This window comes from Homalodisca vitripennis, chromosome X (assembly GCF_021130785.1).
Source record: "Homalodisca vitripennis isolate AUS2020 chromosome X, UT_GWSS_2.1, whole genome shotgun sequence".
NCBI classification, from domain to species: Eukaryota; Metazoa; Arthropoda; class Insecta; order Hemiptera; family Cicadellidae; genus Homalodisca; species Homalodisca vitripennis.
This window is the reverse complement of record NC_060215.1, coordinates 146,871,493-146,898,450: the sequence shown is the minus strand read 5'-3', so window position 1 is coordinate 146,898,450 and position 26,958 is coordinate 146,871,493. Positions and strand designations below refer to the sequence as shown.

Genomic DNA, 26,958 nt, shown 5'->3' with positions numbered 1-26,958 from the left:
GCCAAGAAGCCATCAAAATTACTCCTCATACTGCGAATATTTTGGTGTAATACCTCTAAATTCTTCCACTCTCTAGTCATTAAATTGTTTTTGTTATAAACTCATTTTCATTAAACAAATAAAGATCCATCAAAAATACAATATACTACAATCTAATATATACAAGAATCCATCAAGGCTCAAGACCAGATCAAAGAATATTAAATCAAAATTCAACATAATAATACAAAAATAACAGATACGCCCTTTCCATAAACTCAAAATATTCATTTTGTTTATATTTAAAATTCTAACTTAAAGTTGTTATTGCATTACAGCGCTTGACAGTTCCATAATTAGTTTATAAAGAAATTATAACATAATATTATTTTGTAGCAATGCAATAAAAATAACCCTTGGAATAAAAATCAAAATACTGGAAAGGTTTACACTTGTATAAAAAATTAATACTAAATGAAACTATATACATAATTACAGATACCGTTGTAAGTCCTCCTCACTCGAGATGACCTTGACTGGCGCCTTATCTTCTTTTCTCATGAAGATTTTCCCGTTTCGGACCCAGAGGAATTTGTACTTCTTCTCACGCTGAAACTTCCTCGCCAATGCATGTAACCTCCTCCGAGCTGGTGACAGCGGCTCATTGACATAGATCGGGCGATCGTCCTTCCTACCAATGTGACGGGTCGACAGGGTCGTCTTCACACGCCTCCGCTGAATGAAACTCTCTTTGTCCATGCGGCACACAAACTTCACTATTATCCCTGGTGGCTTGTCTCCAGTTTTCTGTATGCCCAACCTGTGACATGCGTCAACCATAGTGTCAGAGATATCTAAGTCCAAGGCCCTTCCAACGTCTTTAACAATGTTTAACACATCTTCTGCAGGCTCCAGAGGAATTCCTTGAATCTCAATGCAGTTGCTTCTTGAGTATTGCTCAATGTCTTCCAGACGAGTTTCCAACTCCTTATTTTTTTCTTTAATTGGCCATTTTCAGTTGTGAGGGCCTCTATGAGATTACTCATTTTACTACACTCGTTGCTCTGAGCCTTCACTGCATCTGTATTTTCTGCAAGTTGCAAATTCACAGCTTCAATGGCAGTATTAAAACTTTGTTCATATTGTTTTTGACTGTCCCTTATTTCCGTGACGACCTTCATAACGTCTTCAAGAGATAACCTGCCCTCGACCGCCAAACCTATCGTATATCGTAGTGTACTTTTCCGTCTTTCAGCTGCACCTCCACACCATACCATCCTGGTTAATGCAGTCTACGTCCACTTTACTAAATTTCAAGCACAGCATGAAAATCGGTTTTGCAGTTGCTGCACGTTACTTTAGGCTTATTACCTGCAATAGACTTCAAACACACACCACAACTAGACATTTCAAATTAAAAAATAATATAAACCTATCAATTAACAGTAAAATTACGAATATCGTTAGCTCAATAGGCTAGCTGAAACTGGATTTGGCCGAACTCGTCCACGCGATATACAATAGCAGGAGCATGCACTGATAATGTTGTTGACTCTCCGAGCGCTGATTCATCACTGAAAAAACTTTTTTTATCACTTATAAAACGTATTTTAAACTTTAAATGTTTGAAAAGTTTCAAACCACCCTTAGTCATGATAAAAAATATTAAAATTTGTTTTAGTGTACTACTAATTTGCATACTACAGATTAGTGGTCATCCAAAAATAGACCCTCCTTAAATATACATCTTCAATTCTAATTCCTTTTAGGTTTTAATTTAGTTGTTTAAATTTATACTATCTGATGTAGTTAACGAAGTGTGGCCAGAAAGAACCAGACTGAGGCTGAAAAAACTAGTTACAAATATTTAGAATTTGATGTTATCGCCTTCAATGTACTTCCCTCTTCGGTCTCCATTCTGCTGCATGCAAATTGTTCTGCGTAGTAATACTGTAGATCGATTTCAATAAGTCTGTTGTTTTTTCTTTTACGCCTTCAACATTTGAGAATATTGTTCCTTTTAAAGCTGACTTACTTTACGGAATAAAAAGAGCCACATGGGGCTAGCTGAGGTGCTTAAAGTTGACGGTCTGAGACGGTAATATTGTATTTGGCTAAAAATGTGTTCATATTGACAAAACATGAGCTTGGTGCATTGTACTGCTCGAGGAGTCGTGTTTCCCACCAAAATTATTCCATTTTCTCCATAAATTTTGATTTTTTTTCATTTGTGCTTTTTCTTACTGTTTAGAACCAGGTAATTTCAAATGCATTGATTGATGTTTCAGTAAAAAAAAACCAGGAATCATCGCAGGTAGTAACATTTTCTAAGAAGATAGGATAAACTTTGATGTTTTATGAGATGTCAGAACAAATAATTCTTTGGCTTTCCTTCTGTTCAAGTGATATGACACTTTGGAACAATTTTTGAACAATATTTGTTTATGTGAAAACTTTTATGAAGAATCTATCTATTATTTGCTTTGTCAGTCCTGTGACCTCAGGCTGAGTGCGTAAAGCCTGAGGAAACCCGAGAAGAGGTAGTGGCATTGTACCAAATGGACCAAACACATAGGGTTGGAGGTCTCTGAGGTTGTATTATATCATAGTGTATACTATGCAGTCCTATGAACTCAGGCTGAGTGCGTAAAGCCCGAGGAAACCCGTGAAGAGGCAGTGGCATTATACCGAATGGACGCAACACATGGGGTTGGAGGTCTCTGAGGTCGTAGTGTATACTATGCAGTCTTGTGAATTCAGGCTGAGTGCGTAAAGCCCGAGGAAACCCGAGAAGAGGCAGTGGCATTATACCGAATGGACGCAACACATGGGGTTGGAGGTCTCTGAGGTCGTAGTGTATACTATGCAGTCTTGTGAACTCAGGCTGAGTGCGTAAAGCCCGAGGAAACCCGAGAAGAGGCAGTGGCATTATGCCGAATGGACGCAACACATGGGGTTGGAGGTCTCTGAGGTCGTAGTGTATACTATGCAGTCTTGTGAATTCAGGCTGAGTGCGAAAAGCCCAAGGAAACCCAAGAAGAGGCAGTGGCATTATACCGAATGGACGCAACACATGGGGTTGGAGATCTCTGAGGTCATATTATATCGTAGTGTATACTATGCAGTCTTGTGAACTCAGGCTGAGTGCGTAAAGCCCGAGGAAACGCGAGAAGAGGCAGTGGCATTGTACCGAATAGACGCAACACATGGGGTTGGAGGTCTCTGAGGTCGTAGTAATATATACTATGCAATCCTGTGAATTCAGGTTGAGTGCGTAAAGCCGCGTTTAAAACATACAATACTCTTAGACAAAGTCTCGTAAAATCAAAACCAAAAAATGGCACACTGGATTCCAAAAACTGTGTTTACAGTATAAAATGTAGTTGCAATAGGGAATACATAGGCGAGACAAAAAGACTACTAAACGTAAGGATAAAAGAGTACAAAGTAAATACAAGAAAGGGTCTCACAGAAAAGTAAAAAATTGCACACCATTGTTGGTCCGAAGACCATCATATGAATTGGGATGAAGCCAACATTATACATCGGGCACCACATTTCTTCAAAAGGAAATTGATTGAGGCAACATACATTAAATTGTCAGACGAACTAATCAAAGTCAACCATCAGTCGAGATTAGGCCGCTTTGGTTGCCAGTTCTAAAAAATAAACTAAAAAGAAAACCAAAGTATCAAACGGATCAGATAATTGTAATAAACCAATGCAGAGTCACAATATGGTTTTAAAAAGTTCATATAGCATGAACAATAACAAAAGGGCCCATTCCTGTTCCCCTTCCTATCTTGTTTTTGTGTGCCGTGACGATTGCCATTGGCTAGTGCCCTCTGGTCAGTCGTAGGTGGTTGGTAGACGAATGCAGACGTATTGTGACATGTATTCTGTAGTTCAGTTTTAATGATTAGTGTTGTGTATAGTTTTTTATTAAGTGCATGATTTTAGAGTTAGTGAAGTTGACACACAACATGGTGGTTGTGATTCCTGACTTAGGCGTGCCACAACACTTTGGTATGATTTGTTTATTTTAACCTAGTTTGTAATTATGTATTAGGTTAATTATTTACCTGAAGAAGAGATCAGATTGCAGATCTCGAAACGTAGTGTTACTGATTTCTTGTTTCACTGAACGATGGCAAATGTCCGGAAAAATCTTTTCCTTCACAATCCTTCCATCGTCAAAAAAAAAACCTTCAAACTAAGAATAGGTCTCATAGTTTTAAGTCATAGGCTTTTTTGTCACCATATCAGTTTTGTTTACTGCAGAACCTATCAATTCAAATCAGTTTTAAGATTTAATGTTTCATTATTTAAATAGTCACTTGGCAAGGCTTTCTTCAGAGGTCTACTTTTTTTGAGGGGACAAGGGATGTTCAAGGCAGTATTTGAAGTATCAGCAAATTTTTTATATGCATCTTGAAGTTGGTGTGTATTTTTGACATTGTCCCAATATTGGTGTTGTAGCTGAATCAAGCCACTCATTTCCTTGACGGCTCCATGGTGTACGGCAGCACTGCTGAGAAAGGAAACTTGCTGCGGTCCCGACAGTTTGGCCGGCTTCGCACTGTCATACATCGGGGACGTGAGTTCCTCCCCACTACTGAAAGTCTCACTGTCAACTGCCATGTCAACCGCAATGGCTCGTGTTACCAGACAGGTAAGACACATCACACTCTACTTGACGTGAGTTCCTCCCCACTACTGAAAGTCTCACTGTCAACTGCCATGTCAACAGCAATGGCTTGTGTTACCAGACAGGTAAGACACATCACACTCTACTTGACGTGAGTTCCTCCCCACTACTGAAAGTCTCACTGTCAACTGCCATGTCAACAGCAATGGCTTGTGTTACCAGACAGGTAAGACACATCACACTCTACTTGACGTGAGTTCCTCCCCACTACTGAAAGTCTCACTGTCAACTGCCATGTCAACAGCAATGGCTTGTGTTACCAGACAGGTAAGACACATCACACTCTACTTGACGTGAGTTCCTCTTCACTACTGAAAGTCTCACTGTCAACTGCCATGTCAACCGCAATGGCTTGTGTTACCAGACAGGTAAGACACATCACACTCTACTTGACGGCTCCATGGTGTACGGCAGCACTGGTGAGAAAAATGTTTCGTGTTCACTAAATAATCATTTATTTTATTAACCTTTAGATCATTTCTAAAATATTTTTGTGTCCATAAGTTATTCTGCAAAAAGGATTTCTTTATCATCCACACTGTTCTGTTTAATCTATTCCTTACAATGTTGTACTTCCTCCAGTCTTCATCTCCTTTTTATCCAGAATTTATGTCTTAAATTATTTTTTATGTATGCTCAGTTATTCAATTTCTTCAGGTTGTTTACCAAACTTCCATTTTATTTCACAATAAATAACTTTTCAATCTGTAATATTTACATCTGTGTGATCTAAAATACACAAATTGGCTTACACTCTACATCTCTCTAACTGGCTTGATCTGTCAGTTACAATGTGATCGATAAGTGTAGATGAATGGCTTCTAACTTCTAACTCTTGTCGGCTCATTTGTATGTTGTATTCTGTTACTCATTATTAGAAGATTGTGCATTAATTTAGCGTCATTACAGTGACTGGAACGCAACTTTTATATCTCCTAAATACAAGACTGTGTTAACTTTGCCAATGGAGTTTTGTACACTATGGCAAGACCCAACCTGATTCCTCCCACTTTAAGGAGTACTGAGATATATTCTATACTAGGTTCCACATCCATCGACTCTCTGCCTGTGGGGGACACTATGGATGGGTATTCCGGTCAGCTCTCAACAAATTGTACCACGGTATTTCATAATATCCTGTAGGAGTGCCTGGTTCTAGCCATGTTTAAGATACACTGAAAATGTCAAATTCAGGATGTACATTGGGAGTTGACCTTTTTGTAGACCATGGTCTCTAAAAGTTGTATCACATTTGAAGTGTGTGGGCTTTGAATTCATGAGAGAATTTTTGTTCAGTTGAGGAAAAATATGATAAATTTGATTACTTACTCAAATTCTATTTCAATCAAGCACTCCCCATGAAAACAATTAAACAGAGAAATTCTAAGTCAAAGTCAAAACTCTTTATTTACATGATCTTCAAGATCAGTAGTTGCGTCAATTTACATAATAATACATTTCGTACAACAAGAATCAAAAAGTTGTACACTAAGGGTTGTTCTGTGGTCTCCATTCAAAGAACTCAGTGACGGAGTAGAATGGGTTGTCTTGCAGCCAAGCTTGCAGATCTTTTCTAAACCGCTGTTGGTCTATCCTCTTGAGGGCTTCTGGTAGTGAATTCCAGATCTTCGCACCGATGTAGCTTGGTTTCTTTTCTGTTGAGGCGTGGGTGTGTACTGGAAGGCAGTTAGTAGCATGTCTTGTATTGTACTGGTGAATTTTTACTCATGTGATGTGAGCGTAGGAGACTACTTCTAGGATATAGAGGTTGATTACTGTCATAATTTTGAGTTCCCGGAAGGCTTCTCTGCAGGATGCTCTCGGTTCCAAACCTTTAAGGCTTCTAACTGCTCGTTTTTGTTGCACAAGTACTCGCTGCAAATTTCCCATTGTGGTTCCTCCCTACACTGCAATCCCATAGCAAAGATGAGACTCAAACAGTGCGTGGTAAGCTATTCTTGCAGTATCGATGTTACTGGTGTTCTTAACTCTTCATATTACGTAAGAGTCCTGTGCTTAATCTACGGCAGAGAGTATCCACATGAGGTCTCCAGGATAGCTTGTCGTCCAGAGTAACTCCTAGGTATTGACAAGAAGAAATTTCTCCAAGGTCGGGTAGTCCTGACACATCCTGTTTTTGTTGTCCCAGTATTAGTTGCTGTGTCTTAGTTTCGTTAACAACCAGGTCGTTATTGTGACAGTACTGTATTGCCATGTTTAAGGCTACAAAGCTGTCTATATCCAAATGTTCTGGTCTGGGTCTTCCAAGTAGCAGTACAGTGTCATCAGCATACATGAGTGTATCACTGTATTGTTGGATGAATTGTGGGAAGTCGTTAATGAAGAGGATGAAGATTATTGGGCCTAAAACAGAGCCTTGGGGGACTCCTCGGGTTATTGGTTTTGCAACAGAATTTACTACCTATATTTGTTCTTCCATTTTGTACATGTTTTATTGCAACTTTTTGTGTCCTTTCAGTCAGGTAGCTTGTGAACCATGACTTGGAAGAGCCTTGAATTCCAAGGGTAGTAAGCTTTGTAAGAAGATGTTCATGATCCAGGCAGTCAAAGGCTCTGCTGTAGTCCAGTAGTATTGCTGTAGCGGTGTTTCCTTCTTCAGTTTGGTTAAGTAGGAACTCAACCAGATTAATGAGGGCTGTAGTTGTGGATTTTCCTGTGAGAAAGCCATGTTGATTGGGTGTTAAAAGTTGAAATGTGTTGAGGTGATCAAAAAGTCGTGTTAAAACTATTTGTTCTATTATTTTTGAAAAGGTCGGAATAAGAGAGATGGGGCGGTAATTAGCTGCTTCAGTTGTTGGTCCTTTTTTGAATTTTGTACACTTTGGCCATTTTTAAAGCAGAAGGAAAGACTCCTGTTCTAAATGACTTGTTGACAATATCTACCAGAGGGTTGCTCAGTTCATTCTCAAACAACTTCAATAGTTTTGATGAAATGTCATCATATCCGCCTGAGTTCTTTGTCTTCAATGACCTTATGGTGTTAATCATTTCATCCCAGTTTGTTTCTGTTAGGATTAAATGTGGCACATTTCTGTTAAATATTGGCTGGGTTATTTGTTTCCGTGTAATTCCACTACCTTTTATAGTTTCTTCTGCGATAGATGTAAAATACTGATTGAAGTGGTCTGCAATTTATTTGGGGTTTGTAGTTTCTTCTCCGTTAATTTTGAGTCTTGTTAGCGAGTTAGCTTCTTCAGCTGTCTCGCGTTCAGTGTTTATTACATTCCAAATGGCTTTAGATTTGTTGTCCGCTTCCAAGATGGTTCTAGCATTTGTCTGTTTCCTCAGCTCTCTAAGTTGTAAGTCATATTCTTTTTTTAATTGTGAGGCATATCTTTTATGCTCCTCCCTACCACTTGCGTGGTAGGCATTTTGAGCAGCCAGAAATTGCTGTTTTAATTTAAGTGTATTGGGGTCGTTGAGAATTGTTTTGCTTTTTTTTATTTCTTTGTTTTAACTGAACTAAGGGGCACGCTTGATCTAGTGCTCCCTGGAGAGTGTGATTAAAATTATTGTAGGCTTCGTTTACATTGAAGGAGCTATAAACATCTTCCCAGTTTTCATTGGCCAGTAGTTCTTTCAATTCTCGAAGGTTTCTGGTGCTCATTAGTCTTCTTTTTATAGTAGAGGCATTAGTTGTCTTTATCTCTTCGAAAAGTGTGCACAGTTGGCCTGTGTGATCTGATATGGCGGTGTTTATAACTTCCGCATTGATTTCCTGTGTTGGTATGTTGGTGCAGACGGCGTCTATTGAACTTTGAGATCTATGTGTTATACGGGTTGGTGGAAGATCGATCCTACGCAGTCCATAGCAGTTTAGAGTGTTATCCATTTGGAAAAATTCATCTCCCTTGTTTAGGCAGTCAATGTTAATGTCTCCAATTAGAACTATTGGGTGTTTTTCTGCTGAGACTGTTTCAAGGGAGTCATAGATGACATCTAGTCCTGTTTCTAGGTTGCCATGTGTTCTGTAGATACCTACAATGTAAAGATATGATTTCACAAAAGCTATTCTCAAGGCAGCTATCTCACATATCATTTCAATAGTGTGTTCTTTCATGTTGATTTCTTCCGCTTTTTCGCTTATTGTGGTTTTGACATATATGGCGACTCCACCTTTCAGGTGAGATTTGCGACTAAATCCGGTTTTTAGAGTGTACCCAATAAGTCTTGTATTTTTTAGTGTTTCTTCTTTTTGTCCATGTTCAGTCACTACTACTATATCAGGTTTTACGGTATCCAAAAGTGCATTGAGTTTATCTATTTTATTGGAGATTCTATCTGTGTTTTGATGGAAGATCGTTAATTTATTCTTGTAGCCAAGGGTGCCTTGTTGAGCTTTGTGTTGGTTTAGAATAGGGTTTTGTCGTATTGGCTGAATTTCCTGGGAGGGGGAGCTAAAAAAGATCCATTGGTGTTATTGTTGTTCTGGGATGCAATTTCAGTTGGAGTGTTTAAGTCACAGTCCTGAGTGTTTTGGTTTCCAGAATCAGTATTATAAACTTCTGCCTGCAGTATAGTTTGGTTGTTGCTCTCTGGTGATGAGGATGAAAGATGACCTAGAAGCGCCGGATTTGGAGCTTGTAGTCCATCTCTTCCACTAGGGGCTGGGTTGCCAGTTGCTAGCTGGTACTGATGTTTTGTTAAACCTTTGTAAAAGTCTATGTGTTTATTGAAGAAATCATCATATCTCGCTTTGCATTCATTGGTGGTCCCTTGCCCAAAATAACTTTTAATTTGTTTTTAATTTGTAATTTGTCCTCAGTCTGTTGATTTTCTCCAAGAGGAGATTTCAGACCCTTCTTCGAGCTTTGTTTGTTAGCAGAACTTGTGTGTAGGTTGCAGTTAGGTCTTGTTTCATTTTGTGGTCGTTTTGAATGGCTATGAGTGTTTATTGATTTACTTTTGGCCACCTGAAGAGAAATACTAAATTTATTTTTCCTGAATGTCCTGGTTGGGGGGGATTTGTTTGAGGCAGTTTGTTTCTTTGCCACTGGAGTCATTTGAGTTTCTTCTTCACTGGGTAATTTTCCTTTACTTACTTCCGCTTTTAAGGTTTTAATGGCCTCCTCCAAAAGATGTTGTTTTGATTTCACTTCCACCAACTCTATTAAAAACGTTGTGTTGTCAGTCGGGGGGGGGGGGGGGGTATGAGTATTCAAGTTTTGTACAGAGTTTTGGTCAGTTTCAGTTTCAGTTTCATAGTTTTTATAGCTTAAAGATTCTTGTTCTGATGTTAAATGTTTCTTTAAGTTTTTTTGTAAAGCATATATGTCTTTCTCTAAGTTGTAAATTTTTTGTTTGTATTCATTGATAATTTGATTTTGTTTTCTGTCATTTTCCTCAAAGATCCGCTGCATTTCTATGTGTATCTTTTTTCCCTTTCAGAATTATTATGTATTTCTCCCATCTGGTATAAGATAATAATAATAAATGGATAACATATGCGTTAAAAGAAGAAAAAACCAACCTGGTTCAGTTAAGTAAACAATTTAGACAATCTGAAGATAAAGACACAAACACAAAATTGAAAAGAAAACTGATGGATTATAGGGAAAACATTAATGAAACAAAAAAATCATATTATAATGATAAGATTCTCAAGTCAAAAAATATTGTAAAAACATAATTAACTCTGAAGTAGGAAAGAAAAACTGTCAAAAACATTATGATAACTTTAAAATTAAAGTAGGTAATAAAACATTAACAGACCCTACAGACATTAGAAACAATTTTAATGATTATTTTGTAAATATGGTTGATTTATTTAGCCAACATAGTCTCCAGCATGTCTGCCTTGATGAGACATTTAACAAATTTTCAAATGATAATTTAAGAAAACCAACTTTTAGATTTAAAAAATCTGTGACTGCTAGGGATGTCAATAATGTATTAAGCTTACTGAAAAATAATTATTCAAGTGGAATTGATGAAATACCAGTTATACTTTTGAAATGTGATAGAGAACATCTGTGTGAAATACTGGCGCATTTAGTTAATTCGTCATTTATATGGCATCTTCCCTGATAAATAAAATAAAATATGATAATATATATTCTTAGCTCTGACTATTGATGAAAATCTCAATTGGGATCAACACGTACAATTGTTGATTACAAGATTAAACTCGGGAATTTATTCTTTGACGAAGATGTCTTTTATCTGTTGCACTGATACATTGAGGACAATCTATTTCTCTTATATACACTCTTATATTGCATATGGCCTCTGTTTGTATGGTGCTACGAAAAAATCAAATCTTGATGAAATTCTCCGGATACAGAAAAAAATCTCTGAGAATTATATTAGGACTAAAAATAAATGATTCTGTGAAAGAATATTTTAAGGAATTGAAAATTTTAACTGTCTACAGTCAATATATAATGGATACAATTATGTGCTCTAAAATTAAAAACTTAAATACTGGTATGACCAATGTAATTCATTTGTATAATACACGTAATAAAAATGATATTTTAATACCTCACCATAGGCTAAATTTTTTACACAAAAAAATCAACATACATTGGATCCAAATTTCTTAAATCCATTCCACTTGCTATCAAACAAGTAACAGAACATAAAATATTTAAAAGAAAGCCTAAAGCATACTTGATAGACAAGGCTTTATATTCATTAGATGAATATTTTGATTTGCAAATCAGGTAGTTGTATTATAGGCTTATTTTATATTAGTTTTTAGCTAATTTAAACTGACAATATTCAAATATTACATCATTGTAACTAAAACGAATAAAGTTTTTTGACTTTCACTTTCACTAAAATCTTGCATTCGTGTAAGGGATGTGTGGCAGAAATGTTGTGTGTAAAGTTTGTTCTCTGTAGTAGTTTATGGATAGTGCTACCATTCTAAAATTTTGTTGAGAGTTCTAATCTGTTTGAATCTCGTATTAATGCGCTCATTTTTGGGAATTAAATTAAAATGTAGGGAATTTTTTTCCTTATAATTTTATGTAACATTTTGCTTTATCTGTAATTATTTTGAAGATTTGTGTTATCTACATTACCATGCAGTAAAATATATATGTCTGTCACAAAAAATCCATATAATTTTTTTATTTATGTTGCTTTTCTATGCTAGTGCCTCTATACCATGATTGTTAAAATGAATGAACACTCCTAATGGTTTTAAAATCAGAATGAAGACAGTTTATCATTAACCAAAGAGCCTGTATCCCACTTTGTTCAACATATGCACATTTTTCACCCTTCATTGAACTCCTTCACTGTTCTCCTTACCATTGAATTATTCTTGAGATCTGTCCTTACACCTCATAGATCTGTTGGAAAACTTGTGTTATTGGAATGTTCCTAGAGAAAATTAATTGCAGATCTCTTAACCTCTTCAAACAAAAGTACCTCAAAGCATAAAACAACAATTAGCTGACTCGAAAGGGCAAGAAATAAAAATGATCCTATTTTTTGTGTGGTATTTGTCATACTTGAATATGATTTTACACAGTCGTACTAGATAATAGGATCTGAAGACAAACCGGTAACATTACCTGAACTTTGTGTTTTAGGAGACCCTCGTGTCAATACACAACCCCACCTGGCAGTGATGTACACATTGTGGGTCCGAGAACACAATCGTGTGGCCGAGAAGCTGTCAGCACTCAACTCACACTGGAGTGATGAACGGCTATACCAGGAGGCCAGGAGGATTGTCATTGCTCAAATACAGCATATCACCTACAACGAATGGTTGCCAGCTCTCTTAGGTACATCTGTCACAGCCTTGTTGGAATAATGTTAAAATTTTTAAATAACCGAAATAGGCTAATTTTACTTGATTGTCAACATTCACATAATCACACTCATGGGTTCTCTGAGGACAAAGAGGTAACGTCATGTCTGGCCATTATTGGTCTACTTCATATAGCATTCCAGTCTTGCACAAAAATCCTACATGATAAAATGGAATAAGAATTTAAAAACTAGTTTTCCTAAATAATCAATCCTTTTAAAAAACATTTTTCACAAATTTTTGTTGTAGCATTTTAAAAATCAGTGATAAGCATTGTTGGTATTGTGTAAAAGACCAGCACTATAAGGTATGTTTTGTAGAATTTCTGTTGGGAGAAGGTTGTAAAACTTGGTGCCGACGTATGCTGGATGCTTGTTTCTTCGCGTACAATGCTGTGCTGTGACATGGAAGATTGCAGTTGTTGGCAAATCTGGTATTGTGTTGATGAATAGCATCAACTCTGAAATCACTGCTAGGACGTAGTAAGAAAGCACTGTCAGAATATACATATCTTAAAAGTGTTCCTGCAGCTATCACATATTCCCAATCCAGCCAATGTTCTTATTGTCCTCTTTTGGAGAAGCAAAACCCTTTCTAAGTTGCTACTGGACGAGCCCCCCCCCCCCCTTTCTTCGTTAAGGACCAAGTCATTGTTGTTGCAGTAGTTAAGGGTCATATTCAGTGCTATGAAATCTCAAGATTGTTCATAGATTTGTGTGAAGATAAGATGACACTATCGTCAGCGTACATGAAGTATTTAGAATATGGGTTGATATAAGATGGTAAATCGTTAATAAACAATATGAATAAAACTGCCACAACACTGACCCCTGAGGAACACCTCTATAAAGACAGGTAGTGGAGTAGACCTTGTCTTTCACCTTTGATTTGATTTGTATTAGCCTACAACTAAAAAACAAATCAAAAGCAATGGCTAAAATCTCTGTAGAAACTGGTAATTGTAGTACACAGTCAGGGTAGTTTCCAATATTTTTATATTATTCATTGATATTAATTAATATTTTTTTTATTTTTTAACAACTGGAGAAAAGCAAATAAACAAATAGAAATGTTTGAAAATATTTAAAATTTGTTTACAGATAAAATAAGAGAAAGTTTGATCAACAACACACAAACAGATAGACACTGAACAAGAAAGTTTGTTAAAAAAAATACACACAAACATATAGACCCTGTAGTATTGTCTTTGAAGGTCAATGCTGATTACTGATTCTATCTACAGTCAATGTATAGCCCAACTTGACAAATGAGATAGTGTCAATGATGTTTAATTAATAGCTTGTCAGTGTCCATGGATACCAGCATAGCCCAGCACCGGGACTGTTAGATAATGACAACAGCTGGTTTTCAGTAGCAATCAACCAACTTTCCTGCAAGCTGTTTGTAGTGGGGTATCCTGTTTGGAGAATTCTGCTACAGGAAGACTACAGTAGTCAATCTCTGGATAGTGTTCTTTTTTATTTAAAAATATAATTTAATTATTTAGATTTATTATTGGTACTTTAACAGTACATGCTCTGATTACAAATTATATTTTGTAGACACATTAGTCTCTTTTAGTAGGAATTATAACTTTCAATTCAAAGTTAAATATTACAGTGAAAACATGTGCTTCCAACAAATGGTAAGTGAATCCAAATTCTTCATTAATTTAATAATATAGTTGTTTATAAAACTTGAAATTTAAGACTTATGAATAAACTTTATACTTATTCAAAACTTTTGGTATGCTTCCAGTATATCAATACTGAGTTAAAAAGTGTTAAAAACTGTTAAAGAAAACTGTCCAATATTCACATTATTTCATAGACAACACTCCATTTGACTGCATTAAAACTTTACATATCATTAATATACATAAATATCTACATTTTGAGGCAAATATCTTAATTTTCATCATATTAGGGGACGGCCCACAAGTTAGAAGAAATTCTTAAAAAAAGAACATAGATCAAGTAACATCAAATATAGGGTCCCTATTAGTAGAACACAATGGTGCAAATTTGATCCTAAAGGTTCAATTAGACAGCTGTTTTAACATCATATTGACATTTGATATAACAAACAAATCCAGGTAAATCCATACAAATGGCATCTTGTGTGAAAAGTTGTTGATGATAGTGAAGTTGTAAATGAAATTGCTATTAATATGTAATAAGTTAATACGGTTTTGTAGGTATCAAATACATGCTGTCAGAACCCTTGCTACAGCTGCAGAGATCAAGCCGCAGTAGTCTCTACAGGGAGGATGTGAACCCTGGAGTTAGCAACAGTTTCGCCACCGCTGCCATTCGCTCCCTCAACTCAATGGTGGACGATGAAATCAGGTTAGCAGCTCATGATTTACCTCTATGGAAGCTTTATATATATAAAACAGAGGGCCAGGTTTCCTGGGCCTGTTAGTTGCCTCTCAGCTATCCAGCTTATTGTACACCCTCTTCTAGGTTTAACCTAGACTGTATGTCAAATCCCAGGCCTGAACAAAACCATGAGATCTTCTGAACAATGCTTACCTGTTTCAATCCCTATTCCGTATTCCTAAGAAAACAGAGACCTTGAGCGTTTTCTCTGTAATGACAGACATTCAGATATGACGTTCTCGGCCTACCTATACCTATTCTTTTCAGGTGGCCTCGGAATATCCAATGAACTGTAATAAAACCAGTCATCTTACGGATCTCCGTTCTACTCATTCTAAGGGCATCTGCTGCAATGATCCTTGATGATCCGTTGAGCATCCGCTTTGCTTGTACGTTCCCCTCAGTTTTTCTCCAATGTTGTCAGTGTTTGTTAAACACCCACTTGGCAACTGATCTGTGTGCTAAGTTATATGAGACCCTACACGTTGGTTCAGGGCCGGTGAGAGGACAGTTGGCTTCTAAGTTAGCACAACTGTCTGCCCCTTCATTATCTGTGATTCCTCTAAGTCCAGGAACCCATGTTATAATAACTTTATTGGTTTTCGCCTCATGACCTTATGGTATTCCCATACTGTCTTTGAAAGCTAGCTCTAGGTCTGGCTCCCCAGTACCCTTCAGAGTCTTCGACCCATCCGTGTATCACCACAAAATTAATGTAAAAACGCTATTTGATGAATTTATTTAAGAAGTATGTAAATCTATGGCACTTTTGCTCTCCTCTGATTAAAATATCTAATAAGACTTGTTCAAAAATCTCCAAACTAATTAATTGGTATACTCCTGCCTTAGCAGAAACAAAAACTACAATGTGGACCCTTTATACAATTTACAAAAATCTAATCAAGCAATGGTCTGCGCACTGTGAGGTTGCATATAATGTCTACTTAAAACGAATAAGACTTTACCAAAAAGAATTACAACAAGCAAAAAGATTAGCAGTCGAGGAGTATATTGGAAATGCCGCAAACCCCTGCAAGGTAGCGTGGAAGGTGATAAGCAATGAATTTTTTCCAACTCATAGTAGTGAGGTCAATCTTGATCTAGAAAAATTAAATTCTTTTTTATTAGACTCTATTGATCAGTTATGCAAAGGAACAAATCCAAGCCCCTACAATCCAGAAGAATGTTTGGGAGAAAGGGAAGGAATCAACTGTCATCCGTATGGTCTGAAATATCTTCATCGAATGCAATTACAACAGTTTCAAAATTTTCAAACTCAAATTCTTTGGATTACTATTGGCTTTCTCTCTGACATTAAACATCTGATTAGTGAACCACTTGTTTTTGCTTTCAACAAATGCTTGTATTAGGGATATTTCATGCCATCACTCAAAATTTCAAAAATAACCTCAATTTTCAATAAAGGAGAAATCGGAAGTTGTATTGGCCATTAAGTATTCCAAAGATTACAATAGGCTTCATCAAAATAACATTATTTTTCAGCGTAATTCTATTGATATAGTATAAATATATACTAGTTTCCAGTCATATCTGTTATAATAAATATATAATAAATACTTAAATCTACTCAAATAAATAAAACATAAAAACACACAGAGACATGGAGTTAAAATCTAAAATTGAAAATAAATATAATAAATTATGGAGTATCAATTTACTTGGCGATAAAAGGGTTAAGCTTAAGCCACTGTGACATGTTTGATTAAAATTGTTTAAAAGGTAAAGCTCTAACAAAAAGAGGAAGCTTATTAAATAGTTTTAACTGCTGGTATTTATGGCTTTTATAATATTTATCTAGCCTTATATTAGGAGTTCTTAGATTATCTTTTGATCTGGTATCATACTCATAGAGTTTACATTGTGTTTCAAATCTATCTTCATTTTCTTTTACATAATTAGGTTATAGAAAATATAAGTACATGCCAAGGTCATAATTTTAAGCTTAGAAAAATATTGTCTGCCAGACAAAAACGTTTTTTGCTGTACTGGAATTACTCCACAGTCAAATGCCGTAACACAAGTGGCTATGAAATAAGCCATTTTATGTCATTATAAGTGTGTCTAATGACGCACCAACTCCTTACGGGCCATCCCCCAGGTGGTGAAAAGCTACTGATATCATCTAAAAGTTAAATTTTATGCCTTATATTATTGTACAAAGTTTTATGTTTGTATGTTTAAGAGTAAAGAAGATATTATACTGTTTCAAGACTTCAGCACCCCTGTATATAATTATTTTATTGATTTGGTATTATCCAGTGTTACGTTTTAAAGTATCATAATTAATAGTTAAATATTTAACACTCAATCATTAATTATGTTATTAATATTTATAATATAACATAAATTTTGAACAAAATAGATTTACTGACAAATATGTTTTATAATGAAAATGTCACCTTTTTAATGTCATATTTAAAATGGTGATAATGTTTTTAGGATCAGTTTATATTCTTAGCTACAAATAACACAAGACTAAATATCAAATTCTGAATCAAAAACACAATGTGTTTTGTATTGACCCAATTCTAGAAAATAGTTATGGCTACATTACAAACAATAAATTAAATTCATAATCTAAAGTTCAGTCAACGTTGAACTCTGAATAATTTTTTTCACTTTGTCTATCCCTTGTTATAACTAAAATAGAGTTTGAATCAATATTAGAATGAAGATGAAACTTATGTATTTAAATTGGTCAGATATGGTGTATTAACCCACATTATTAGCAAAATCATCAACACAGTATTAGAAAAAGACAAACAATTATCTTATTTTAGTTGCTATTTATTAATCTAACTGTCGCCTCAATGTACCCATTAGTGGTGCGCAAATAACAGAGAAAGAGCAGCAGGACCAAATTGATAACCCTTCAGTTATCATTTATAACACTGAGTTATCTCAACTAATAGACTTCTATCTGCATTATTTAAATAATTTTTTGAGTAAATTTTTTTAACTTAAAAAAAATTATCAAGTATATTACACTATAAAGATAAGATAGGCTCTACCAAATAAAAAAAATACATTCAGTAATATAAGTATTTTTTTGGTTTTCAGATTGTACAATGAAAACCGCAGCCCCAATCTTGTGTCTCTGCCTTTGCATCACTTCCACAGGAAGGAGACAATGCATACTGATGATCATCTGGACTCTCTAGTGCGGGGTTTGGCCACACAGAGTGCTCAGACCATGGATCTGCATCACTCACATAGGGTACGTGTAATTGTTGATGATTGACAGGATCTGGGACATAGAGTGCTCAAACCATGGACCTTCACCACTTACATGGGTATTTGTGTCTGTTGATGATTGACAGTGTCTGATAACACAGAGGGCTCAAACCGTGGACCTACACCATTTACATGGGTATTTGTGTCTGTTGATGATTGACAGTGTCTGACGACACAGAGGGCTCAAACCGTGGACCTACACCATTTACATAGGTATTTGTGTCTGTTGATGATTGACAGTGTCTGATGACACAGAGGGCTCAAACCGTGGACCTACACCATTTACATGGGTATTTGTGTCTGTTGATGATTGACAGTGTCTGACGACACAGAGGGCTCAAACCATGGACCTACACCATTTACATGGGTATTTGTGTCTGTTGATGATTGACAGTGTCTGACGACAAAGAGGGCTCAAACCATGGACCTACACCATTTACATGGGTATTTGTGTCTGTTGATGATTGACAGTGTCTGACGACACAGAGGGCTCAAACCGTGGACCTACACCATTTACATGGGTATTTGTGTCTGTTGATGATTGACAGTGTCTGACGACACAGAGGGCTCAAACCGTGGACCTACACCATTTACATGGGTAATTTGTGTCTGTTGATGATTGACAGTGTCTGACGACACAGAGGGCTCAAACCATGGACCTACACCATTTACATGGGTATTTGTGTCTGTTGATGATTGACAGTGTCTGACGACACAGAGGGCTCAAACCGTGGACCTACACCATTTACATGGGTATTTGTGTCTGTTGATGATTGACAGTGTCTGATGACACAGAGGGCTCAAACCGTGGACCTACACCATTTACATGGGTATTTGTGTCTGTTGATGATTGACAGTGTCTGATGACACAGAGGGCTCAAACCGTGGACCTACACCATTTACATGGGTATTTGTGTCTGTTGATGATTGACAGTGTCTGATGACACAGAGGGCTCAAACCGTGGACCTACACCATTTACATGGGTATTTGTGTCTGTTGATGATTGACCCTGTCTGACGACACTGAGGGCTCAAACCATGGACCTTCACTACTTACATAGGTAATTATGCCTGTTGATGATTGACAGTGTCTGACAACACAGAGGGCTCAAACCATGGACTTTCACCACTTACATAGGTAATTATGTCTGTTGATGATTGACAGTGTCTGACAACACAGAGGGCTCAAACGATGGACTTTCACCACTTACATAGGTAATTATGTCTGTTGATGATTGACAGTGTCTGACAACACAGAGGGCTCAAACCATGGACTTTCACCACTTACATAGGTAATTATGTCTGTTGATGATTGACAGTGTCTGACAACACAGAGGGCTCAAACCATGGACTTTCACCACTTACATAGGTAATTATGTCTGTTGATGATTGACAGTGTCTGACAACACAGAGGGCTCAAACCATGGACTTTCACCACTTACATAGGTAATTATGTCTGTTGATGATTGACAGTGTCTGACAACACAGAGGGCTCAAACCATGGACTTTCACCACTTACATAGGTAATTATGTCTGTTGATGATTGACAGTGTCTGACAACACAGAGGGCTCAAACCATGGACTTTCACCACTTACATAGGTAATTATGTCTGTTGATGATTGACAGTGTCTGACAACACAGAGGGCTCAAACCATGGACTTTCACCACTTACAGAGGTAATTATGTCTGTTGATGATTGACAGTGTCTGACAACACAGAGGGCTCAAACCATGGACTTTCACCACTTACATAGGTAATTATGTCTGTTGATGATTGACAGTGTCTGACAACACAGAGGGCTCAAACCATGGACCTTCACCACTTAAATGGGTATTTGTGTCTGTTGATACACAAACTCAGAAATCTGCTTTCGTCATGAACTTTATGGTGGCTGATTAAAAATATATTATGGATAGCTTTCAAGGGCACAACCCTAGATTTTACATTACGTAAATTTATTGTACATTTTCTTGTCAACCCTCTATGCAGCAGTCAACACATACCAAGTTCCCTTATGACATTAAAAACATTCAACTAAATAAAACACTGCATTTTCCAACAAACATCTATTGATCTTCGGCTGGTATAAATGCAAACACTAATATGAGTACATACGATTGTTTACTGCGTAAAGCACTAAATTGTATACTATCGCATTGTTTTCCAATTCTGAGATGTTTCAAATTTCAAGAAGTTGTGTCGTAAAGATTGTTTAAAATCAATACAATATTTTTTCTAAACAGAAAGACAAGAATATGAGTTGATAGACACTTTTGAATTAATTGCCACAAATGAGATCTATGCAGTTTTAATCAGTAATTGCAGGCAACACAGTAAAAATTGTACTTTACCGTTTAGCAGGAGGGTTAAATTAAAATGTCAAGTTTTGTATGAAACTAACCAATTTAACAAAATAACTTCAACATCTTAGAATAGAATAGAATAGAATAGAATATATTTTTATTGCGTTGACAATATATATTACATTGTATTACAATAGTTAATAATACCAATTTTTTACAGTATTTATCATAAAAACTAAATCCATTTACTCGACTTTCCATACAGTTGCACGCAAGCACACATTCATACACATACAAAAAAAACAAAATTCATAATTCGTGGGATCAACCCCCAGGATTGCAGCACCGCCGCGAATATCAATCCCAAGTGTGCTCCATGAACTCGCCAACTGAGTAAAAAGCACAAGACACCAGGTAGTGTTTTAATTGGGCTTTAAATTTTTTTGGATTTGTTTCTAAATTTAGTGTTTCAGGGAGATTGTTAATGAATTTGATCCCAGCTTGAGGAGGGAGGCGTTCAAAAGCGTCCCCGAGCTCTTGTCTCGTATTTGTGTATATCACTGCCCTGCATCAATATACACTGAAATCGACTGTAAAATGAAGTCTCTAAAATATACAAGCTGGGTAGAGTTAGCAAGTTGAGCTCCCTGAAGGCACTTCAACAAGACTCTCTGTTGTTCAATTTTGCGATGATTCGAACAGCTTTTTTTTTGCAGTCTGAATACTCTTTCCAAGTTTGATATGGCACAACTGCCCCACAGAGAAATTCCGTACGACAGGTATGGAAATATTAATCCATAGTAAGCCATCATTAAGACATCAGACGTACAAAACTTTGATAAATTTTGAAGGACAAAAATTTCAGTTGCCAATTTAGCACATACGAGGGGGTACCCAAAAAAAACCGGAATTATTTTATAAAAATTATATATTATCAAATTTTTTACAATACGACCTTATCTCCTTCAAAATAATCTCCATTACAACTAATACACTTGTCCCAACGGTATTTCCATTGATCAAAACATTTTTTGTAGTCATCTTTAGAAATGGCTGCAAGCTCGAGCTTCGTTTTTTTCTTAACCTCTTCAACGCTGTCAAATCGTTGACCTTTCAAACCTCTTTTCATGTGTGGAAATAAAAAAAAGTCGCATGGAGCGAGGTCAGGCGAGTAAGGTGCGTGGAGCAGCGGAACCATGCCGTTTTTGGCTAAAAACTGCCTAACTGAGATGGCTGTGTGTGCCGGTGCGTTGTCGTGGTGGAAGAACCAGTCTCCAGTCTGCCACAAATCGGGTCTTTTCTGGCGAACACTGTTGCGCAATCTTCTTAAAATCTCCAAATAAAATGTTTGGTTGACAGTCTGACCTGGAGGAACAAACTCAGAATGAACAATGCCTTTAGCATCAAAAAAGCAAATCAACATGGTTTTGATGTTTGATTTGACGACATTTTTTTGGACGAGGTAAAGATGGCGACTTCCATTGGCTTGACTGTTGCTTCGTTTCTGGGTCATAACCATAGCACCATTACTCATCACCAGTAATTACCTTTTCCAGAAAATCGGGATCATTTTCGAGATGTTCTTTCAGAAGGCGGCAAGTTTCAACTCGATGTGCCTTTTGATGGTCAGTCAGAAGTCGAGGAACAAATTTGGCAGCAACCCTTTTCAGTCCTAAATCTCCTGTTAAAATTCGCTGAACCGAGCTCCAAGTTAACCCACTACTCTCCGATAGTTTCTCAATTGTCTGTCGACGGTTGGTGAGCACAAGTTCACGAATTTTCTCAACATTTTCGTCCGTTCGAGAGGTTGATGGACGTCCAGAACGAGGTTTTGTCTTCAATCGACATGTCGCCATTTTTAAATCGAGCGAACCACTTGTAGACCTGAGTTTTCCCCATAGCATCATCTTTGTAAGCTGTATTCAACATTAAAATAGTTTCTGCAGCATTTTTACCAAGTAAAAAACAAAATTTCACAGCTGCACGTTGTTCACTTAAACTTGCCATGACAAAAAACGAAACAAGAACAAAACAGGGTTAGCGAAAACAGTCACTACGAACGAACAGAATGCACTAGGACAACGGAACTGGGGTCACTGAGCTCGCAATGGGTTGCGCGACACACACGCCTAGCGGCAGGAATGTGTACTACACGCTGCCGGCTGCCAGCAATACAATTCCGGTTTTTTTTTGGGTACCCCCTCGTACACTTTCAATGTGAACTTTCCAGGTTAACCCTTTATCTAGGTGTATTCCTAGAAATTTAACAGAATCAGTTTCTTCCAGAACAATGTTATCCATCATTACTGTTGGGGTTTCATAAGTATTCAACCCATGTAAACAGAAGTTGATGTAATTTGTCTTTTCATGATTAGTTTTGAGATTATTTACCAGAAAATTTTGAATGCAGGAATTAAGATCAATGAAGGTTTGAATCTCCAAAGAAGTCAGAGAATCAGCCCGGAAACAAAGAGTCGTGTCATCTGCGTATTGAATGATTTTCCCATATAAGGCTGTTGCATGGATATTATTCACATAAATCAAGAAAAGGACTGGACCCAAGATTGATCCCTGTGGAACTCCTTGGTATATTCTAATACTACTTGATACTGCATTCTGGACCTGAACACATTGACTTCTACTGCTCAAGTATGAGTGGAGCCACTGGTGTGCTGTCCCTCGTACACCACAGCCTTCCAGCTTGTGTAGCAATATACCATGATTAACCGTATCAAACGTTTTTGAGAGATCAAGAAAGACACTGAGCGTTCTTTGATGTGTCTCAAAGCCTTCCACAATAAAGTCTACAAGTTGTGTGATTGCTCCAAAAGTTGATTTTCCTGGTCTGAAACTAAATTGTTGATCAGACAAAATTTTGTGTTTGTCAAGAAAATTAAGAAGTCTGTCCAGGAACAGTTTTTCAAAAATTTTGCTAAAAACAGGTAAAAATGAAATTGGTCGATAGTTATCCACTATCTTTGGATCGCCTTTTTTGAAAACAGGTACGACTTTTGCCAATTGGAGTGCGGATGGGAATGTGCCAGTTTTGAAAGAAACATTTATGATTTTTGTCAATGGGCTTAATATGTGCTGATAACATTGTTTTATAAGCCACATTGATATGCCATTTATGTCATTGGAAGTTTTAGCTGAAAAACTTCTTACAATACGTCCCACTTCGTCCTCACACACAGGAGCCAGAACCATAGATGAAGCAGGGGTATGTGTGGTGACTGTATCCAGTTCCAATTCACGGTCAGCATCAAGAGAACCAGCCACTGAGGAGAAGAATTTATTAAATTCCAAAGCTATTGCATTTGGATTGGTTAATTTTATCCCAACAGCATCAAGCTGAATGGATTTTGAAGATGCTTTATTTGTTGAGTTTTTTATAATGTTCCAGGCTATCTTAGAAAAGTTAGATGACTGTTTTAGTTTATTGTTTATTTTGTATGATTTTGCAGCAGTTATTACTTTTTTATAAATCCTTTTGTAATTTCTATAGAAGAATTTGAATCTATAATCATTAGTGTTCCTGAATATTTCATTATAGAATTTTAGTTTATTTCTAGAAATCAGAATTCCAGGTGTTATCCAAGAATTCTTCTGAACTTTACCTTTTGTTTTTATTTTCCTAAGGGGACAGCAAACATTTAAGTGGAACATGAAACAACTGTTGAAGGAGTCGAATATTGTGTCTGCAGAAGTAAAATAATCTAAAAAAAACCAATTTTCATCTTCTAGACATTTATTTAAAAGATTTATATTATGTGGATGGACATTTCTCCTTAAAATAACGTTGTAGGATTCTTGGCTCACTGAACATCCACGGATCACCACCTCCTGTGCGTGATGGTCGGATATAGCAGTGTTCAGCACTGACACAGAACTATTGAGTACGTTTGTTATGACATTATCAATGGCAGTGCTCGATGTCGCTGTCACACAAGTCGGCGAGTTCACAGACCAGCTAAGACTAAAAGATTTGAGCAAGTCTCTAAGCTGTTGAGTTTGCTTATCATTCATATTTAAAACATTAATATTGATATCCCCATTATAACAAAATATTTAAAATTATTGAGAAGATAGTTTAGAAGCCGCTCAAGCGTCTCGAATAAAACACCAAATTGGCCATTTGGTGATCTGTACAAACCAACCACAGCAATTCTCCAAAGAGAACTCAAGCAGGCTTCAACTCCAGCCATCTCAAAATCTAATTCAATACCTACATTAAACCTCAGTGGCTCAGACTTGATTCGATCTCGAACTAAAATTGCTACTCCACTTCCCTTATAAAGTTGATGCTGAAAGGACTGGGCCAGATCAAAGTTAATAATTTTGAAATAATTTATTGTTTCGTTTGTAAATCCGTGTTCCGAAACTATGAAGATGTCTTGTTTTAGTTCCTCACATAGAAGAGCAAGTTCATCTAACTTAATTTGTTGCAGTTTGAGCATTTTGGTGGACTATGCTGAACGTAGAATTTGTTAACAAAGTTTTATGTCTGTGTTTTACTTTTTGGAAGAGGTTTAAGTTCTGTGTTGCAACTCTGGGGGTGGAACCTGTGTCCCTAAAAAATCATCAGTACAAGTTTTGTTGTCAAGTTTTGTTATAGTTGTGGTAAACACTGGCACTGGACTGTCTCTTTCCTCATGTGACTGCAGCACTTCTGATGTAGTTGAGGTGGTGAACTCTGCTTCTCCTCCAGGTATATCAGTGATCCCTTTGACAGCATCCACGTACGTCTCATGGGGAAGTGTAATTAGTTCACTCTCAGTAGCTTGTGGAATGACGTAACCTCGTATATTTTTGGATGTATGATTCTTAATTCCAAGGCAAATTTGGTTTGAGAGTTTAATTTTACCTCTTGCATTAAAGTGCAGGCCATGTTTGGTATGATCATGCAAGGTATATTTAGTATTTGGAAAAATGACAAAGTTGAGGTTATGAAGTTTTGAGACTCTTATGTATTCAATCAGTTTGATATTGGATCTTTTAATAGCATCATTGGTGTTGAACCCCAACTTATCAAATCTATGTGGAATTCCAGGTATAACTACATTGGTTTTACGGGCTACTTGTCTTATTAAATCAAACCGAAAATCTAAATCTGGTGTTCTATTGTTGAAATTGTTTACTCCACATGTTGATATGTTACTGATAAAATGTTATATAATTAATCTTCAAAATATATGCTGTTTATTATTTGTGTTACCCATAAGATCGATGTAAAAGAGTAACTTTTTGATGAACAGAAATTAGAAATCCCAATGGACCGATGAGAGAGGGGTTTGAGGAGTGGGGGTATTCCCATGCGATGTTTGTGATCATGTTGTGCTCTGTGATTTATGAAGAAATTTCACTAGTTTTTTTAAGAAATTGTAAACTAAATTTACACCTTAGTGTTCAGTTTGACACCAGGAACAGTTACAAGTAAATAGTTTAAATGGCTGCAAGGTAATATCTGACAGTTTTATATTTTTCACAAAAAGTTTCTGAAAATATTGGCATAATTATTGGAATCAAGATTAGATGGGTCATAGATAAGAAGGGCTCTCTCTGTAGATAAGACAGTGCTCACCTTTGAACCTGGCTATAAACTACTACTGATAACTTGACTTTGTCACCCAGAAGAGCTGCTTCTATTTACAATAACAACTGGTTGTGCCTGACATATCACATCAAGATGGCGGCACATAGTAAACAGTCAAAGTGTGGTTCGTGTAATAAAAATGTTGCCAAGAATAGCAAAGCGCTTTTATGTGCTGGAAACTGTGATTCTTGGCATCATATTACTTGCATAAATATATCGAATGAAGAGTATGAACTAATTAAAACCCTCAAGGGTAAACTTTTGTACATATGTGACAGATGTCGTCTACCGGCGACTGCTGAAGTAAGTTTGTGCTGTAGTGTGAATGAGAAAATAGCAAATGATGACAATGGACTTACAAATCCAGAACACTTAAAATTACTTACTGATCAAATTTTTAACCTTTCAGAAAACTATAAAAACTTGAGTTTACAGTTTGTCAGTCTTCAAGGCGAAAATGTTAACTTAAAATCAGCTCTTAATGCCCAAGCAGAGGTTATCAGTGACATGATACAAAATCGGTATGATAAAGACTTTAAATCATATGCAGATGCTCTGAAAGTGAAATCAGTGGATCCTCAAAAAGTCGAGCAGGTTAGTAAGTGCATTGATTGTAATGCAAGCCATTTACCAGATGCAAACTTAAACACTGGTAAGCCTAGGGCAAGATTCGATGCTAAATTAATTATGCCTACTCTTGTGGACGAAGACAATGAAGAATCACTGGGTAAACCTCCTTTCCAGTTGGTGAAGTCACGAGCTCAAACGAGACGAAATCGGTATCAAGAAGTATCATTTTGAGTAAGAGGTGTGGAGCTCAAACTGTTTGAATCATATTTGGCAAACCGAACACAAAGAGTAAATACTCAAAATTCACTCTCTGATATTGCGAAGGTTGTAAGTGGCGTGCCACAGGGATCGGTCCTAGGCCCTTTTCTGTTTTTAATCC

The 26,958-nt window shown here is 36.6% G+C and overlaps 1 protein-coding gene across 8 annotated transcripts in view; it reads left to right on the top strand.

Moving 5' to 3' along the window:
• The window catches only part of LOC124369986 (peroxidase-like), a 147,405-nt gene that overhangs the window by 97,383 nt on the left and 23,064 nt on the right, over nucleotides 1-26,958 (top strand). For all 8 annotated transcript variants that reach the window (XM_046828241.1, XM_046828236.1, XM_046828240.1 and 5 more), the window contains 4 exons: nucleotides 4,459-4,651; nucleotides 12,253-12,450; nucleotides 14,674-14,824; nucleotides 17,939-18,095. In XM_046828241.1, the coding sequence (XP_046684197.1) occupies nucleotides 4,459-4,651; nucleotides 12,253-12,450; nucleotides 14,674-14,824; nucleotides 17,939-18,095 (699 nt within the window). The remainder of the gene's footprint in view (nucleotides 1-4,458; nucleotides 4,652-12,252; nucleotides 12,451-14,673; nucleotides 14,825-17,938; nucleotides 18,096-26,958) is intronic.